The sequence below is a fragment of the Phyllostomus discolor genome, chromosome 12, assembly GCF_004126475.2.
Source record: "Phyllostomus discolor isolate MPI-MPIP mPhyDis1 chromosome 12, mPhyDis1.pri.v3, whole genome shotgun sequence".
Classification (NCBI taxonomy): Eukaryota; Metazoa; Chordata; class Mammalia; order Chiroptera; family Phyllostomidae; genus Phyllostomus; species Phyllostomus discolor.
The window spans coordinates 53,058,889-53,078,469 of NC_040914.2; the positions used below are offsets into that span (position 1 = coordinate 53,058,889).

Here is a 19,581-nt window from a genome sequence, read left to right on the forward strand (position 1 = left end):
GCAGGAAGTAGAGAGGCGTTGGCCAGCCAGGCCGAGCACCATTGGAACCGTCGCTGGTGGATGACCGTAACATCTGGCGTTCTCATTGGTAAATCAGCTATGGGTTCCGCCTTCTTTCGCTGTAATATTTCCTATTGGGTGGCTCTGGGAAAGAGTGCATTCTGGGAATTGTAGTCTCCGCTGGAAAAGAGCTGCTGGATCAGCGTGGCGTGGGTCTGTAGCTCTAGAGATGAACGGGAAACGGTCGGCTGAGCCCACCCCGGGCGGGACGGGGAAAAAGAGAAAGAAGGAGGTGATGGTGGAGTTTTCGGGTGCTGTCACGGAGGAAATCTTGAAAAAGCAGGTGGCTGAGGCCTGGAGCCGCAGGACGCCGTTCAGTCACGGTAACCTGCTGCTGCGAAGAGAGGGCCGCCGCGCGATGTCTGGGAGCCTCTGAAAGTCCTGGTGGTCGAGCCGAGCCCGGGGCAGTGAGAACACAAGGATAGAGGCTCTTGGAGGGAGCGTGGCTTTGGCCACCTCCGGGCCTCCTGCCGGGTCTCCTGCCCGCTTTCATTCCAAGTTCGGTTTGGATTTAGAACCCCGAGCATTAGGAAGGAATGTAGGCCAGAGAGTTTGGGAGAGTAGAGGGCGTCAACTTCATAGCTGACTTCTGCATTCAAAGATAATTGAGTTCGAATTCTCTCCATTGGTCCTTGTCAGTGGGTTTAACTTTTTCGTTTCTTCAGTTCCTTCCTATGTAAAAAGGGATAGCTAATAGCATTTACCTGGGAAAGGTGCTGAATGTGATTAATGAAGCAATGCACGCATGTATGCATCAATAAATCGTTCCCTGAGTAGGGACCAATAAACACTTGGACTCATACTTGGCTGGCTTAAGTGACATTTTCCTCTAAAGATAACGCTCGGTTACGCCATGATAGTGTAGCCAGAGTATTAGAGCTGGTGAGCATCCGTCCCCTGGGTGGACCTGATTTTCTACGCGCCTGTAGTTCAACTCCATGACCTGTGGAAGTAAACGTGTGTTGCCCAAAGAAGGAACCTGTAATGAACGATTCCAAGCTCAGCCTCATATGTCACCTTAGAGGACACAATGTCCACTCCCTGTGCCACACTTTCCCTTCTCAAGTTTGCCGTGATTTTCGTTTCAGCGAAGTGCTTTAAAGAGGTGAGCCCTGGGCTCTGGATGCACCTAGAAAGCGATAGCCCCAGCGGTAGGCAGCTGCCTGGGCTGCCCTGTCCCTAGGCAAGTGTTCCACTGCTGGGAGAAGAGCAGCTGTAGCTGGTTGGCATTCTGGGCCTGGTTTGTGCCAACTCTGGTGTGAACTATACCAGGATGCCAGCATAGTTGGAAACAAAAAAAGAAAGCAGTAGCTCAGTGTTTAAAGTGCGAGCTGTGTACACTCAGGAGCTTCTCAGTTTCCTCCTCTGTCGGTAGGAGGGAATGCTAATGTCAGCCTTAGAGTCGGGGAGAAGATCGAATGAGATAATGCACATGAGCAGATAATTGTGCCTGGCACTTGGTGGGTGCCGGCAGTGATCGTTGGAGGGGTGCACAATCTAACCCACCAGAGGCATGAGTCAAATGTGGAAAGAGAAGTCAAGGAATTCAAAGGGGTTATACTGAACTGATTTCTTTTTAAGAAAAAATGAAGTATGCGTGTAGTAACAGCCTGATATAGTAACTTAGGAAAGAAAAAAGGTTGAAGGAAAATTGCCAGCCAGTGTTGCAGTTCTTATTTTTAATTTGCTACTTGCATTTTAAGTTTGGGGAGGAATAATTTAAGACTCTAAAGGACCTTCAATTCAACATGTAAACATGAAATTGACCCCCCCCCCAAGAGCAGGAACCATAGCTTATTGATAACACACATACTCATCTTAAGGCCTAGTATTTTAAACACAGTATCTTTAAAAAGGGCATACTGAGTGGGTAAAGAAAAAAAGGAATAGCTTATCATTCTTCCCCCAAATCTTAGACTTTAGGTGCTAGGTTCCTGACAACCCATGGCCATGGCCTTTTGTATTCTCTGTGCTGTGCTACTCGGGGGTCAAAAAAGCCGTGTTTTCTTTCCCACAGAAGCCATTGTCATGCACATGGACCCCTTTCTTCACTGCGTGATCCCAAACTTCATCCCAAGCCCAAACTTCTTGGAAGGGCTGCAGAAGGAACTTTTGAACTTAGACTTCCATGAGAAGTACAATGATCTGTATAAGTTCCAGCAGGTATTTATGCCCCTCTCCATTTGTTCTCTCACTTCAGATGTGTTATTTGTACGGTCATTCAGTACCTTTAGACTTGAGGTTTTAGATGGGGTTTGCCTTGGAGGGTCCTTGCCTCGGTGTTATTAAGAGCATTCATTCATTTAGCATAAGCTTACCGAATGTTCACTGTGTTAGGTGCCACAAGGATTGTAGGGGAGTCTTTGCCAGTTCTTTCCCTATAAGACTTTAAGACTTAAAATAATAGAAGTGATAGTGACAGTGACAGTCAGGAAATAGGGTAGGCCAGTACATGAGCACATTATAAGCAGAGGGGTGAAGTGCATTTGGGGGTTGTATACTGAAGAGAGTTGTACATTGGATGGTAGTAACCATTCAAATGTTCGAGTTCGTGGCTTTGTCTAGGTGGCTTGATGCATTGCAATAAGCTGTCCATTCAGTATGCCCTGTGTTGCACACCTGCAAATGGATAAAATGATAACGTTGTTACATGAATTTTATCTCCATGTGAAAAAGTGTAAGTGGGATCATGTTATTCCTTTGCTCAAAAACTCCAGTGGTTCCGGGTATTTTTAAGTCAAGCCTGAAGTACTTAGCATGGCTCTGAGGCCCCCACTGCCTCTTGGGCCTCGTCTCCTGCTACTCCCCCGCTCACTCTCGGCTCTGACCGCACAGTCTCCTTGCGAGTTCCTGAACCGGCCAGGCCCGCTCCACCCTGAGCGTCGAATCCTCTCTGCCCGTCCTTTGTCACCCTTCGCACTCTCTTCAAGCCTTCACTTCAGTGAAGTCCAGCCTGGCCAACTTATTTCTAAGGGCAAACCCTTCTTCGCTCTCAGCATTTCCAGCCCCTCTGGTCCTGCTGTGTTTTTCCTATGCATTTATCGCCTTCATTTATTCTAATCAACTTTTTGTGTTTCTGGTCTGTCTCCCTCAACAAGAGCGTAAGCTCTGCTGTAGTAACTCCTCACATGTTTGTTGAATGAATGAGGTCCAGGGAAGCTGAGTAACTTGCCCGAGTCACAGAGCTGCCCAGAGGGCCATGCCTCGACCCAGGCGCTTCGGCTCCAGGGTCCGGGCTTCTTAACCACAGCACCAGATGCCCAGAGCACTCACTTCGCTACTCTCCGGCGTGTGTCTCACGTGTGACGGAAATCCTTTTTCCTCTTTTCATGGCCAAGTCTGATGATCTGAAGAAGAGAAGAGAGCCTCACATCTGTGCTTTAAGGTAAAGAAGTAACCATATTTGTTGGGTGCCTAATATGTGCCAGGCTTACTAGTAAATGCATTAAATGTTGTTATGCAATCTCTGTTCGTGTGATTATCCCATTTTGTGGAGGAGGAGACAGACTCTGAGAAAAAAATTAAGTACCTTCTTCAAGGCCATGCAGGTAACAATCGAGGGAGCTCGGATACAAACGCAAGTCTGTCGGATGCCTGGGGCCCAGATGCTCAGTGATAAAATGTTCAGCGCTGTTAGTAATCACCGACACAAACCAGCGCTGAGTACACTTCTTCACCTGTTAGGTTGGCAAATGTGAAAAACAGCAACTCCAGCGTTGACAGAAGTGTAGATAACTTTATACGCTGCTGCAGTCCTTCTTAGAGGATGATGTCGAAAGATGTATCAAAACCCTAAAAATTAGGCTTAGCTTTTTGTAGTGGGATGCCACTTACAAGAATTTATCCTAAGAAAATAATGCAGGATGTGCTCTGAGAATATTAGTCCTAAGCTATGCAAGTTGAAAGTAAGGAACGCTCTTAGGAACGGATCTCTTGAACAAGCCACAACCTCCAGGGAAAAATAGTTGTGGCGTAGACCCACATGTAGCCCAACCTGTGGCCTGACAAGTTATCTTGTTTGCATTTCTAGGAAAGTTCTGTTCGAAGATTTCCGGGCATGGCTTTCTGATGTTTCCAAGATTGACCTGGAGTCCACCATCGACATGTCCTGTGCTAAATACGAATTCTCGGGTGAGGAGGACAAAGCCCTGGTGTCTGTAAGATGTAAAGGCTTTAACTGAACAATGCTAGAAAGATGGTGTTGGCGTATCAAAATCCCAGGCTGTGTCCTGTATAACATCGGGTCTTTTTTTTTTTTATCATTGTTCAAGTACAGTTTTCTGCTTTTTACTCCCATTCCAGCCCACCCACCCATCCCTCCTCACTTCCCTCCCATTACCACCCCCTCCCCCAGTTTTTGTCCATGTGTCCTTTAAATTTATCCCTGTAAACCCTTCCCATTCTCCCCTGAAATTCCCTCTTCTCTCCCCTCTGGTCACTGTCAGCTTGTCCTCTATTTCAGTGTCTTTGACTATATTTTGCTTGTTTTTTTGTTTTGTTGTTTAGATTCCTGTTAAAGGTGATATCATGTGGTATTTGTCTTTCACTGCCTGGCTTGTTTCGCTTAGCACAATGCTTTCCAGCTCCATCCATGCTGTTGCAAAGGGTAGGAGCTCCTTCTTTCTTTCTGCTGCATAGAATTCCATTGTGTAAATGTACCATAGTTTTTTGATCCATTCATTTACTAATGGGCATCTAGGTTGCTTCCAGCACTTAGCTATTGTAAATTATGCTGCTATGAACATTGGGGTGCAAAGGTTCTTTTGTATTAGACATCGTGGTCTTAATAAGGAAAATCCGACCAGCTCGTGTGCAGAAATGCCCATTGCATTGGAAGGTATAAGGCAGTACTTCTCTGTGGGAATATGATGAAAGCTGTTGTCCGTGTTTTCAGAATCGTGCTGATAATGCACGTACACTCCAACTTGACATATAATATCGGAAAATCTGGAGGTGATACATAAACTCTCCTCTTACACTTCTCAGGGAACGAATGTCTTCCTCAATGTCAATTGTTTCTTTCTTTTTTAATTTTGAAGATAATAAATGAGTACACTCTCCAGGGAAAAAATTCAGACAACATAGAAATGTGCAGTGTAGTCCCTGATAGTCCCCTTCTCCTGCTCCTTGCCCCTCCCCTTTCTCTTCAGGGGTCCCTGTTGTCACCAGCTCAGGTGCGCCGCCCCCCAGCTCCCCTTCTGAGCACATACGTGTCTTTCTGAAAACCTGTTGGGTATTCGGCCTGGAAGGGAAAGCGTTGTGTTTTGTTTTGATTTGGGTTTAACTCCCATCCGGGAAGTTTGCCTCCATGACAACTTTTTGAGAATAACTTAGTGATACACATGAAGAGTCATATCCTAGGTCCTTTTTTAACTTTACTTTTTTCTTTTTAATTTGAAGTAATTCCAGACTGACTTACAGAGAATGGCACATGTAGCACAAATTTTTTTTTCCATTGTACTTGAAAGGAGGCCACAGTTGCAGTGCTCCATGACCCTGAGTAACTTCAGTAGTTCGTACAAGAATATTCTCTTCCATCACAGCAATAAACCATCAAAATCAGAAAATTAAGATTGACACGTTGTTCCCGCCTAATCCACGGGCTCCATTTGGTTCCACTCTTTGGTCCTTCGCATCTGCTGCAAAGCCGAGGGCGCAGTCCAGGACGGCACGTTGTCATTGCATGCACATCATCACGCCCCCTCGTCTCCCTCGGTCTGGAGCCGTTCCCCCATCTCCCCCTGACCTGCACGATCTCGGGGCTGCGGAAGGTCTGCAGAGGAGTGGCTCTGTGGAACTTGCCTCAGTGTGGGCTCATCTGGCGCCTCCTCGTGGCGAGAGGCGAGCCGTGTGGTTTTGGCAGGAACGCTGTTCAGTGTTGCGTTTCTGCGTCCCTTCCGGCGGCACACGGTTTCCGTGTGTTACTGGCTTTGTCGCCTCATGAAGGCAGTGGCCAGAGTCTCAGCATTTCTGGCCCCTCTGGTCCTGCCGGGTTTCTCCTGTGCATGTATCACCTTTGTTTATGCTAATGATAGAATAGCTATAAACTTACCCTTTGCTGCCTGACCGTTAACTGTTTTGTGGGGAGATACTGTGAGATGATGCAGACTCCCCATTCCTCATCAGACTTTTGTTCATCTCGTTTAGCATCCACTGGTATTTCTTGCTGAATTATTACCGTGCAGGTTGCCAAATGGTGATTTCTGCAGGAAAATCATTTCTTCTCCATTTATTAGCTATCATTCTGCTGTGAAAACAACCTTTTCCTCTTGCCGTTCATTTATGTATTTACTCATTTATGTCAGTGTGGGTTTATGGGTTAGTGTGTATGGAATGGGGGGTTATCAGGTACAGCCATTTTATTGATGCTCGTATTACCCCTGATTTGATCAAGGGGGACCCCTTAAACTGACTTCTGTGTCCTTTAGTTGTGCCCCCATAATTCATGTATATCTTACTTTCTGACAAAACAAGACTATTCAGGTTTATCGTGCATTTTCTGTGCTCTAGACTTAGAGTTGGCCGTTGTTCCAAAGAACCCCGGTTCCTCTTGACTGAAGAATGATATTTAAAATCAAAGTCTCCAGGACTCAAGGTGTTTTTGCTATTAGGTGTCACTGCTCCAAGACCCTTTCCATGGAAGGAGGTAGCACACGTATGTGTGCACACACACATGCATTTCCACGTGTGTGTACTTCTGCATCTGTATTTGTATCTAGGTGTCTAGGTGAATGTCCGTGCACTTACATGTGTGTGTGGGAAACTGGGTTCACATGGATTCCTCCAGTTCCAGCTCGGCACCATGGGGTTCACTCTCAGTTCGCCTTTTCCACATTTGCAATTCCCTTCTTTGGCGGTGAGAGGCCTGGGTTCCATTAGCCTCACTGTACTCAGTTATCGAAACCATCCCTCCGCGTGTGAGCAGTCTCAGTTCACCGTGGCATCCCTTCCTCCCCCCACCCTCCCCGCACATCTCCTACCTTGCCCAGCCCCACCTCATGGGTGTTCGAAGTTTAATTCAAGAAATTATTGGGAACAGGTACAAAAAAGATTTTTGTGCAGTGATGTCCATTAAAACATTCTTTTCTTGCCCTGGCTGGCGTAGCTCAGTGGATTGAGCGCGGGCTGGGAACCAAAGCGTTGCAGGTTCGATTCCCAGTCAGGGCACATGCCTGGGTTGCAGGCCGAGGCCCCCAGCAACCACACATTGATGTTTCTCTCTCTCTTTCTCCCTCCCTTCCCTCTCTAAAAATAAATAAATAAAATCTTTTAAAAAAAAAACATTCTTTTCTTAATAGACAAGAAATGGAAACAGCATAGGGGATTGATTAGAGGGAGAGGGGGGTGATTCATAACCCGTATGGCAGAATAACTCTGCGGCCATTAAAAGTGACGACAGGTATGTGTATCAGTATGGAAAGACGCTTGCCATGTAATAGCAGTTTAAAAAGCAGGCCACCAAACAACTGCTGGAGGACACCATTTTTTTTCCAAAGCAAATACATGTGTGTAGAACAAGCACTGGAAGAAAGATGTAAAAACGTTGTTCGCGAGCATCCCTGGGTCTGACCACACAGGTGCTCCTCAGATTCTGTAGAGTTGACAGTGTCATAGCCGGAGGAGCTGACCTGACAGGTGGATGTCACAGAGCCCCACCCCTGCAGCTCCTTGCCCGCGCAGGCGCGTGAGGCTGTGCCTTAACCTTGCAGATGCCCTGCTCTGCCATGATGACGAGCTGGAGGGGCGCCGGATCGCCTTCATCCTTTACCTGGTCCCCCCCTGGGACGGGAGCTTGGGCGGCACGCTGGACTTGTACGACGTCGACGGTAAGGCACCCGCCTGCTCTCCGACTGCCACAGCTGCTTCCCAGCCCGCAGGCACAGTGTCCGCACTCCTCCGAGGGGACAGGGGCTGCCGACTGCGGTGGCTGCGGCAGGCGGGCCTGATGTCCGCCCTGACAGCTGGTGGTCCGGGCTGCACTGGAGGTCATGGTCACTCCGGGGGTAAGGTAGAGTTGACCTAAGTGGGGAGTAGTCAGACCTGGCTTCTGAATGTGAGTCATGGAAGGGTGGTGGTGTGCACACGAGTGTGTACAGCTGCCCGTGGCTGTGACCCTGCCAGGACCAGCCTGTTTGAGAGGAAGTCGGGGTCTTTGTTGTAATGACTGACCCCAGAGGTTGACTCGCAGAAACTTTCCGCCCTCGTCCAGTAATAGATGGGTGGTTACCAGAGAACAGGCGTTACCTGGCAGAACTAGCAAGTCTGAGTGAAACAGCTGGCCGGGGTGGTATTTGGGGATCTTTGGGGATTGGAAGGGCACATCTGGGTGCCCTTAGAAATCTGAGGGGTGTCAGGGGTGGCCTGGGGGTGGTGAGGATAACGAAGTCATGTTTATGGACGTGCTCTCTCCTGGCACAGAACACTTCCAGCCGAAGCAGATCGTCAAGTCTCTCGTCCCTTCATGGAACACACTGGTTTTCTTCGAAGTGTCTCCAGTGTCCTTCCACCAGGTAAAGGCTCTGAGCCTCTGCACGCAGCGCACTGAGGATCAGGCCTGCAGTAGCCCACTGTCTCACTGTGACAGCTTCCCCGGGACATACCCCGGCCTGGTGGTTTCCCCCGCTGCCATGGAGGATTGCAGAGTCTGGGCCCCTTGGCTGGCTGTCTTCCCCCTCGTTCTCAGCACTGACGCTCTGCTGCTCTTGTCCTTGCAGGTGTCTGAAGTCCTGTCCGAGGACAAGTCCCGTTTGTCGATAAGCGGCTGGTTTCACGGCCCCTCGCTGACCAGGCCTCCTACCTACTTGGAACCTCCTGTCCCTCGGAGCCCTCACGTCCCGAAAGACGTAAGGATCAGTTCCCGCCGCTGGGCCCTAGTCTCGGCCACTGTGACCTAGCATGTGTTTCTGTAGCTCCAGAAGTGGCTCTCCCTGATAAGGAAGCTAGACGCTTGCTCTTCCCCTTTCCGTAGATAAACTGTGGACAGGGCCCTCCCCAGGGAGTTTCCCAGCACCATGTTTGACACGGAGACAGTTATAAATGGAGGATTTGCATATAAGTGTGTTACTGCTGTGAGATGAAGTAAGAACCAAAGCAGTAGGAGTGATTAACTCTCCTTTTGCATCTGCTGCTGCTTCATAAGCATGAAGTTCTGTATGAGTGGATCAACCCCACCTACCTGGACATGGATCACCAGATTCAAATTCAAGAAGAGTTTGAGGAACAGTCTGAAATTCTCCTGAAGGATTTCCTTAAGGTGGGTCCACACCTCCTGTCTGGGGTGCCCTGTTTGGCATGCAGTCTCGCTCCTGGGGCGGGTGAAGAGGCATCACCAAGAGGAGTTTTATTTCTGGTTAGAATGTTTACGTCACCCGCCACTTCAAATAAAATGCAGAAATGATGTTAATAGCTAACAGTGGTATCAATTGCATGCTTACTAGGTTGAGCTCCTTGGGTATTCCCCAGGTCTCTAGAATCTTAATGGTGTGTGTGCGTGTGCGCGCACACACACACACACACACACACACACAAGCTTGTATCCTGAGAGGGAGTTGTGTGTCGTTCCCTGCCCATTCATTGGATGCCTCCGGTGCACTAGTGATGGACAGACGGCTGACTGATCAGCACCTGTTGATGAGTGTTTGGTGGTGATGAGGCAGCGCCTTATGGTGGGGGAGAGTCAGCCCAGAAGTCAGAGACTTTACGTTCATGCCCCAGCTCTGTGACTTCACTGGCCTGACCAAATGGCTCAGTCTGCCCGCGCTTTCGCCCTGCCCTGTCCACCTCGAAGAGTTGCAAGAGCCGAACACGTCCCTGCACACTGGGGCGGTGCTTCGCGCCTGACCCCGAGTCCCATGGAACCACAGTCCCAAAGCTGTTCCTTCGTGAAGAAAAGGTTGACAGACAATACATACTGTCTCTCTCTGTCTCTCTCTCTCTGTCTCTCTCTCTCTCAGAATTTTATACCTGACATTAGCGTATTAAGGAATTTCAGAAGTATTGCAGGAAGTTGTTTAACCCTGTTTAATCCAGCTTGACCAGACCGTGCTCTGGGACCCTCTGCCCCTCGCAGGTCAGGCCCACTGTTTCCAGAACGCCCCTCGGGCAGCTGCAGTAAGCAAGCACGCAGCAGGCCTCCTGGGGAGGCTGTTTCAGCAGGTTCATCAGCTTCTTGGACTGAACCCGACGTTTCAGGTTCGCAGTGTTGACCGAATGAAGGGACCGAGCCGGGGCCTGGAGAGTTCGTGCTGCTGCACGGGCACTCACCATGACGGCTGCGACTGCTTGCAGTTCGACCTTCCCCTCACATCTTGTGAATTAAGGAGTCTGTGTTACGGTCCTTGTTAATAAGTGAAGGAATTTTCGAGGTTAAGTGATTTGACATAAGACAAACAGCTGCTTAAGGAAATGGCCCAGACTGACCCTTGGGTCCCTTGGCTAAAGCGTGCTGATGATTTCTCTGGTCTTTGCTCTGGCTCCACCATGCAAGACGGGGGGATGCTGTGTGAAAGGGGGAGCGCCCGCTGACCCCTGCAGGAATCTGCCCGAGACTCAGCAGAGCTGCTGCACCCGCGAGACCAGTGCGGGGGTGCCCAGGAGATTTGCTGACTGCTTTTCCCATCTGCTCGTTTTGCAGCCTGAGAAATTTGCAGAGGTCTGCGAGGCTTTGGAGAAAGGAGGTGTGAAGTGGAGCAGCCGAGGTCCCCCTAACAAAAGGTAGAGCCCACCATCCGAGACATTTGCTCCTGCGTTTGGCACCTGCCTGTGTGTCTGCGTGGCTCGCCTCCAGTAATGGAACACGGGCCCTAGCGGCGTCTGGTTCCCAGGGACACCCAGTAGCAGGCCCTCAACGGCCAGGACCTCACCGTTGGGACAGCGTGTGCTTTAGTGAGCTGCGCCAGGCACCAGGGGGAGAGGCACCACGCCGACAACCGGCTTGCCTCTGTGAGTAATGTCACATCCGAGGCGCTCATGGGAGCTGCCACTGCTGCTTTCCAGGTTTTACGAAAAAGCCGAGGAGAGCACGCTCCCCGGCGTCCTGAGGGACTGCATGACGTTGTTCCGCTCCGAGGCACTCTTCTTGCTGCTGTCCAACTTCACGGGCCTCCGGCTTCACTTCCTGGCCCCTTCCGAAGAAGGAGGGATGGAGGACACAGCAGAGGGAGAAGCAGCCCCTGCAGCAGACGGCACGGACGAAGGGACCAGCTGTAGCCCCTCCGATCCACAGGACAGTCAGGCGGCCGTCCGCAGCGGCAGCAGCCGGAGGAGCAGTGAGCAGACAGACCCCGAGCCAGAGGGGAGCGAAGCCGAGAAAGGTGAGCCACGGTTACGGCTTGTCCCGGTTCTCCGTTATGCACTCACCACTCAGTCACTTGCTCCACAGGTACCTCTCAAGCACCTACCGTCTGCTAGGTCCTGTTTCAGGAGCTGGAGAGTGACACAGGAGAGGCCCCTGCTGTCCTCGACCTTGCACACTAAAAGGAGAGGACAGATGAAATGCGTACACCAGCAATTGGAAAACATCAAATAATGACAGTGCTATGCAGATCATTTTCACAGGGTCTTGCGTGGAGGAATGGCTGGCCGTGTGGCCTCTTAGGTGGATGGGTGTCTGGGAAAGCTGTCAGCTAAGCTCGGATCTGAGTGACAGGAAGGATCTGCGGGAAGAGCATTCCAGGCGGGGGGAACAGCGGGTGCGTTCTATCGGTGCAGACAGTGGAGAGAGATGTGACTGGCTTTGCCTACAGTTACTCTGAGACACAAGACCATTGAGGAGAGAGAGCAAGGTGCACAGCTTACTTCTGCTATGGACCAATAACAGGCTAAGAAGAATACGCTGGAATTTGGACAGATAGGGAGAAGGAAATTATTAAAAACAGAGGAAAGGAAAAGGGAAGAAATTGAAGAGGTAACGCTTCTGTGGGAATTTGGGCCCCATTAACTGAGCAGCTACAAATTCAGTGTAAGTGTTACAGCACGTACAAAATGAATCGAGAAGTCTGTTCCCTGCTGCAAATTCAGTGTGTAAGTGTTATAGCACATATAAAACAAATCAAGTCCACTCCCTGCTTCCACTCTGATTTCTTGAGAAGGACCCTGTGCGTTAGAAGAGCAAAGAGAAGGAAGGGGAGCCCTGTGGAAATAAGACCAGCAGTGTGAGGTAGACACCCACCACAGACAACTCGACTTCCGCTCCGTAGCCTCCCACCCGACTGGCTTGTCGCTTTGGTCACCAAGATATTTAGAAAAACCAAAGTATTTCTCTACTTCTCTTCCTTTTTGGTTTCGTTTTTATGGGAATCTGCAACTTGGAAGAAAACGTATACGAGCAGCCAAAAGATACTTCATTCTGTGGTTGGGCATCAACTGTATGCGAGGCTGTGGCCCTAGCGAGTGGGGAATACAGGAGTGGATGAGAGAAGCCGCTGTTTGCAGAGTTTCCGATCTTAAGGGAAAGCTCTGAAGTCGCCGAGGCAGCTTTAGCAGTGTTAGTGTTGGAATAGCTGTGGCACGTGGCAGGGTACCCAGACCTGACAATTTGAAGTTTTTGCTTTTTGAAATATGTATATACAAATAACATCGGTTTCAGAGTGTTTTGAAAACCAGTAATTGTCGTTCCCTGGCAAAGCAGCAGCGCTATCAAGATTATTTTAATATTTTCCTGACCTCCTGTTATTTTCCCCTAGAACCACGTATTCCCACGTGCCAGGGGGAACTGAGGCGCTGGAGGACTGGCCACTACACTTTGATCCACGACAACGGCAAGACCGAGTTTGCCCTGGACTCAATCCTCTACTGCGGCTGCGAAGGTAGCGGAGGGGGCGGGAAGCAGCCGATTGTTTCCTCCAGGGGGCGGTCTCTCCTGCGTTCCGCCCTCGCTCTTGACTGAGCCAGCCCAAATGTCCTGGCCAGGTCGGGGTCTCAGACCTCAGGGGCTCCGTGTGGGCGGGATCCTAGGGGTCTCCCGACCTAGCATGGGGTTCCTGTGTGTCCCTAGGGTATGGGAGATGGCCTGGACCGTAATTCCCCTCTGGGCCCCCCCCCACCACCATCTACAGCTTGTGTAATTGTCCTTAAACTTTCCATTTAATTCTTAGTTCTCAGCTTCTATTTAACATGGATTGAATGGTCAATTCAGGCTCATGAGTCATGGAGCTGGCTACTGCTGAACTCCCACGGTCCCCCCACCACCCCCCATTCACGCAGCAGAGGGTCAGGCTTTCAGCAGGTGCCTGTGATTAACACACACTGGCCCTTGCCGCCCTCTGAATGCTGCCTGTTTTCCTCTTGTAAGGCTGGGAGCCCGAGTACGGCGGCTTTACCTCCTACATCGCCAAAGGTGAAGACGAAGAGGTAAGTTGCTTCTGATATCAGACTGTCTTGTTAGTTTTGAGGACGCTTCCATTCTTCAGAAAACCAGTTTTTATGGCCTTCAGCCTATGCCTCTAACTGATAAATCCACATTGGTCTGCCCGGCAGTGTTCTGATTTCTAATAGGAAACACTTAGCCTGGAATAGAGAAGCTAAGGGACGATCACTAAGCATTTAGTCAGTCTACCCTGAGAGACTCCAAATAAATGAAGAGTCACACGGTACACTCCCGTTAACCTTCAGTGTGATGAGAAACAGATGCGTTAGGTAACACCTGTCTGGGCTTGCGCCGGCGTGGGCTTTGCTGGGACGGGCCTGGGCAGCCGCAGCGCCAGCTCTTGCAGTGGAGGCTCCACGGGAGCCGTCTGCTCAGTGACGACGAATCACTGAAGCAGAGAGTTGAGGATAAGCTCTGTGTTCTGATGTGCCCTTGGGTTTGCCTGTTTCAGCTGCTAACGGTGAATCCAGAAAACAACTCTTTGGCCTTGGTCTACAGAGACAGAGAGACTCTTAAATTTGTCAAGCACATCAACCACCGGAGCCTGGAACAAAAGAAAACCTTCCCCAACAGAACAGGTTTCTGGGACTTCGCGTTTGTCTATTACGAGTGACGGGGGCCGGGCCGGGCCCAGCTGGGAGCGAGAGAGACGCTGCGTCGGCACCGGGGAGTCTGGGAGAACCGGGCTCGGAGCCCAGGGGAGCTGCAGGGGGCCTGGCTGATGCCCTCCCTGGAACTGCGCGGGGTTGTCCTTTCGTAGGACCCCCAGAGCTTGTCCTCAGTCTGGACCTGGAGCTTGGAGGTGTATGTGCACTTCTCTCTTGACTGAAAAAGCGTTCCTTTTTCTTTAACATTCAGCTGTCTTCCTTTTGCATATGGACTTCTTCAGTGATTTCAAAATGTGGGGTTTTTCGTAAAATGCACATGACATAAATTTACCGTTTTAACCACGTATAGTGTGCAGTTCCGTGGCAGTGAGCACGCTCACATTATTATTGTGCAGCCTTCCCCACCGTCTCCAGAACTTTCCATCCACACAGACTGCAGCTCCGTGCCCATCCCCCTCTGCCGGCCCCCAGCAACCACCATTCATTCTCCTTTCTGTCTCCGAATCTGCTCCTCATATTCCTCACGTAAGTGGACTAATGCGATATTTGTCCTTTTGTGACTGGCCTGTTTCACTCAGCATAAAACCTTCAGCTTTCGTCCACGATTCCAGTGATTTTTCTTTGAATACACTCGTACATGATTGCAGGCCCTGCCCTTCCTGGTGACACAGGTCTAGGGAACTGCAGAACTTACGTGTCCGCTGCCTGCGGCTTTGTTCCGCTCTCACTTGCCCAGGACGTGCACCAGCTCTTTCCTGGTGTTTGCGTTTAAACGAAGGAAATGAGGTTCGCTTTCTTCTAGGTTAATGGTTTCATCCATTTGTTTTTAATCCTCACCCAAAGGTATGTTTATTGATTTTAGAGAGGAAGGAAAAAAGAGACAAACATCGATTGCGTCTGTACACACACCCACTGGGGATCAGACTTGCAGCCTAGGCCTGTACCCTCACTGGGACTTGAACCCACAACCTGTAGGTGTATGAGACGGCACCCCAGCCACCTGAGCCACCAAGCCCGGGCTCATCAATTACTTGATTTCACACCCCAGTCAGTAGAAATTGTTTTAACTTGTGTGCCCATTATATGAATATCTATACATTTTACACATGTACTATAATATTCAGTATTGTTATAAAACAAACACTGATTTTTTAAAGGATAATCTAAAAAGAAGTACCTAAAACTAGTTCTGTTACCTTCCTATGTTCACAGTAACGGATGATTTCCAAGGGTACAATTTTGGAGACCACAGTTTTTAAACCAAAGTGTAGTGACAGGTGAGACTGCAGCCACTCTGTTTAATGATTTACATTTCAAAGCTTGCCTTTTAAGTTCCTGCAGCTGCAACAGCCATCCCTAAAATTACTTCAATTCACTTACTTCCTGATGTGTTTTCCCGAGCCGGGAGGGACTGGGGTTGAGGCTCTCCTTAGGCCCCATGGGGCAGAACCCCAGGAATGCCCAGGGGAAAGCGCCAGGCGGGTGAGACCGCGGTGTGTGCTAAGCCTGGGAGTAGCTTACATTCCCGCCCTAGGTAACGTCTAAGAGGCCGCCCGACCTTGCCAGTTCTGGAGCGCCGAGTTGGAATCTCGGCACACCTCCCAAGGGTTAACATGTGCGCATGCGTTTCTGTGTGATCTCAGTGTGTCCGTGGTCCACCCACACAGCGGGGTCCCCCGCACACGACAAGAAGGAGCTCGCTGCCGAGGGGGACGAACCCCCGAGAGCCAGACCCCGCTGTTGCTGGGAGTCCCGTCGCCTGCGGCAGCCCCTGTTCAACTGTGCGGGATGCTGCATGTGACTCAGAGGCCACTGTCTGTGCTCCAGGTCCCCAGCGACCAGAAGTGGCTTTTCTTGAGTACTTCATTCTTCATCTCGATTTTCAGGGCTGGAGCCAGTGTTGACAACTAAGTGGCAAAGAGGAATTAAGCATTAAGTTTTCTCCTTCAGATAAAAGCGGTGACGTTCTCCCGGATAACCTCTTGACGCCTGATAGTGAACCTCAGGTTCTTAGTGATTCCTTTGAGTAAAGGAAGACTGCTTTCCTCAAAGAGAATAGCTTTATATGTTCTTGAGATTCTATGAATAATACGTGTTCATGGAAAGGAATTAAAGCAACACGTAAAAATAGAAAGCGATGGTCGCCTGGAGTCCCACCATCCTGTGACAACCCCTGTGTGCACTGTGTCGGCTGGCTAGACTGGACTGCACTTCCCAGAATTCCCTGCCCCGTGCTTCGGTCAGAGCGAGCCACAAATTCCTTGGCAAGATCTGGAGGACGGGAGTGCACCTTCTTGAGGATCTACTGGCTCACCTCGGTGGAGTCAGCGAGCATTGGGGCGTGCAGCCAATCCACTTTCTCAGCGTCATCCTTCAGCTTCTCTGATGAAGGGTCTCCGTTTCTGTAGGACGCCCACTGCATCAAGGTCAGTATTCAGCAAAAACACAGATAACATGTCCTCATGGGCTCCAGCTCATCCTGTAGGCTCCAGCGTGTTCTGGTCCTTCCTGCGTTTACACCCTTTCCCACTGCCTGTCCTGTGGGCGTCCAGGTCCAGCCTCAGACAGTGTGGCCTTCAGGAGACCACTCTGGCACCTCCTGTGGGTCGCGTAAGGTCAAATCCCCAAACCACACCCTCCTCGTAAGTTACCTGTGATGGAAATTCAGAACGTTTTCATTAAGTTACTTTGAGAGCATGTTAGCATTTCTGTTAAGAGGCAGAAAAATAAAAGATTGAAGGAAGAACCCTATAAACAATCTGTACCTGCAATCCCCCAGCTGAGAGATGTAGAAAATGAGGCCTAGAAGAGAAAGAGGCTGTTAGGGTTTGAACCTGGCTTTTCTGCTGCTTGGTGATTGTCTCCCAAAGTCCGCTGCGGGTGGTGGCTTCTGTCCCACAGAAAGCCAACAAACACCGACCCTCGGGCTGTCAGACCAACAAACACCGGCCCTCGGGCTGTCTCTCCCAGACAGGTCATTTTCCAACAAGCAGCTTTTGGCTGCGACTGTCTCTTCGGCGCCATCATATCCCTGCCACCACTCAGACTGAGTGAGAAACCACGGGTCCCGTGGAAAGGGGACAAAGGGACGGCTGAGGCAGGCTCTCCAGCCTTCGTGCACCACCAGGGGCATCCAACCTGCGGCCTGCACGTGGCCTGGGATGGCTACGAATGTGACCCAACACAAGATCGTAAATGTACTTAAAACCTTTTTGCTTGTTTTGCTCATCCGTTTTCATTAGTGCTTGTGTATTTAATGTGCGGCCCAAGACAACTCTTCTTCTGGTGTGGCCCAGAGACGCCAAAAGGTTGGGCACCCCTATTCCTACAAAAACAGATGACCCCCTCCAATTGCTACAAAGTTAGTCCACAGAGACGGTTTTGAAAACGACTTAGGAGTCGTCCATGTGGTATCACTTCAGGGGAAGCAGATTTCTGTAGCACGCAAATAGAAGGATAACTCGGGAGCCGGAGCACACAGCGTGGGCAGGGGCCAGATGGGAACGGGGCAGAGCGCAGAACGCCAGGCTGCACGGGCGTCGTCTTGTACTTGAGTTTCAAGGTGGAATCGGAGATCATTTATTTCTGGGATCACAGGACTCTGCTTTGGCAGATTTGTTGCTGCTAATGATGAAATCTGAAACTTTAATAATGTTAAAAATCATCCTTGTAGAGCCCTCCCAGTATTGCATAATAGTGGTGAAGTTGCTAGTTCTCTACCGACAGGCCAACTGAGGACAGACAGCCCCGAGAGAGCAGCAGATGCTGCCTGTGCTGAAGGCGTGCGCTCAGCACCAGCGGGAGATAAAGCCGAATACAGTACGAGGCAGCCCTGCCCTCCCTGAATAGGGCGTTAAGATCTATGTAAACACAGGGTGTACTGAGGGCTAAGGAACAGACGGGGGAAAGGGAAGACCCGAGCAGAGGGCATTAGGGCTCAGCTGAGCCCTAGTGGCTGTGGGTGGGCAGACATGGTGAGAAGTAATAAACACCATTCTCTCTAGAAAATGCTGAGCACCGGGTGGTGGTGACTCTAAAGGGGATGCACAGATGATTGACCGAAAAGCTTTTTCCCCGATATCAGAATTCTCAAGATCAGCTTTTACATTTTACATGGAGGCCGACTGTTTGCTGAAAGCTTCAACAAAACTCAGCAACAAAACAAAGCTTCCAGTGTAAGCTTCCAGAAGGCACTCGGATTCTGTTGGGGTGGAACAATAGGGAAGTGCCTGATAACCAGTTTTTCTCGTCCCTAAGCTGAGCAAGGTGGCTTCTCAGATGAGAAAGGTAACTGAGTGTCTTAACAAACATTGTCACCTCATCCGGTCTCGCTGGCGTGGGAGCGCATCAGGACAGCAGCAAGGGCTGTGGCTGCTCGGTCTCAGGCCTCCACACCGCTCACCAGACGGAGCTCTGGGGCCCCGTAGGAAACATGCCGCCTCTTTGAGCTCAGATACTAGTATCAACAGGATCAACTGAATGTGAAAGTAAACTTAGAACCTGTAAATCAGGAGTATTAAAAAAAATCTTCCTGGCTGGCATAGCTCAGTGGATTGACCGTGGGCTGAGAACCAAAGTGTCGTAGGTTCGATTCCCAGTCAGGGAATGCCTGGGTTGCAGGCCATGACCCCCAGCAACTGTACGTTGATGTCTCTCTATCTCCCTCCCTTCCCTCTCTAAAAATAAATATAAATAAATAAAATCTTAAAATCTTAAATCTTGCTGCAGGTTGCTCCCTTCAAGCCTTGCCCATGAATATTTTTTAGGTTAAGAAGGAAGTATTTTGATTGAAGAATGACAGAATGATCCTTCATTAGGTTATTCTGTTAGGGTCCCTAAAAATGGGAAGTGCCGTACAATTGAAAGCCAGCCCCCACGAGAGATTTCGGTCTCAGGGTGGACCGTGGGTGAGAGTGAAAAGGACTCAGCAGTGGGACTCGAGTTTTGCCAGCAGCGGTGACTCCGGCCAGTAAGGAGCCCCTGCCCTTCCATGTCCTCGGATTTGAGGCAGAGGAGATTCTTTACTACTTCAGGGACCAGAGAAGGTAACACAGCAAATGTGGATGTCTCGAGTTTACAGTTTGAAAATGCAAAAAAGCAAAGGTACTACGAGGCATAATCTCTTTGAGATCAGGACTCCACAAAGCTCACCTTGCAGAAACGGAAGCGCTCGTCCTCAGTGGCCGATTGGAGGAAACTAATCACGTTCACCTGCCACTGAGGAACGGCCCCTCCCCCTCAACCACTCCCAAACGCTCTTCAGCTGTGAAAATGGACCAAACCGGTCCTGAAATCTACCTTAAGGCAAAACTTGAACTCTTAGGAAAGGAGTTGCCAGCCGCCGGCCCAGCCTCGGCTTTCTCGCCCTGGCAGGTGCACAGCTGGGCCGCATTTGCGGGCCTCGGCAGGCCGGTGCGGCCACGTGAGCTCCTGGAACTCACGTGGGAGTTCCTCGTGGAAGTCAGAGTGGGCCCCTTCCAGACCACAGCCTCGAGAAGCATTTCCTTTCGTGCCAGCTTGGACATGAACAACGGCAAGACCCTAGGC

At 50.2% G+C, this 19,581-nt stretch overlaps 1 protein-coding gene across 2 annotated transcripts; it reads left to right on the forward strand.

Moving 5' to 3' along the window:
* Positions 1 to 169: 169 nt before the first annotated feature.
* On the forward strand, positions 170 to 14,376 carry OGFOD1 (2-oxoglutarate and iron dependent oxygenase domain containing 1). Of its 2 annotated transcripts, none has more exons than XM_028501825.2 (13): positions 170 to 383; positions 2,078 to 2,223; positions 3,399 to 3,445; positions 4,091 to 4,191; positions 7,770 to 7,886; positions 8,479 to 8,570; positions 8,775 to 8,903; positions 9,200 to 9,313; positions 10,694 to 10,773; positions 11,056 to 11,372; positions 12,744 to 12,866; positions 13,352 to 13,410; positions 13,878 to 14,376. In XM_028501825.2, exons 1-13 carry the CDS (start codon positions 230 to 232, stop codon positions 14,037 to 14,039), a joined length of 1,641 nt encoding a protein of 546 aa, XP_028357626.1. In that variant the 5' UTR covers positions 170 to 229; the 3' UTR covers positions 14,040 to 14,376. The 2 variants fall into 2 exon arrangements, with proteins under 2 accessions (XP_028357626.1, XP_035867757.1); XM_036011864.1 differs by having other exon boundaries at positions 194 to 292.
* Positions 14,377 to 19,581: the final 5,205 nt, after the last annotated feature.

Coding starts and splice junctions, on each gene's coding strand:
- OGFOD1 (XM_028501825.2), top strand. CDS start 230: ATGAACGGGAAACGGTCGGCTGAGCCCACCCCGGGCGGGACGGGGAAA. Junction 7,887..8,478: donor GGACTTGTACGACGTCGACG/GTAAGGCACCCG, acceptor CTCCTGGCACAG/AACACTTCCAGCCGAAGCAG. Junction 8,571..8,774: donor CTCCAGTGTCCTTCCACCAG/GTAAAGGCTCTG, acceptor TTGTCCTTGCAG/GTGTCTGAAGTCCTGTCCGA.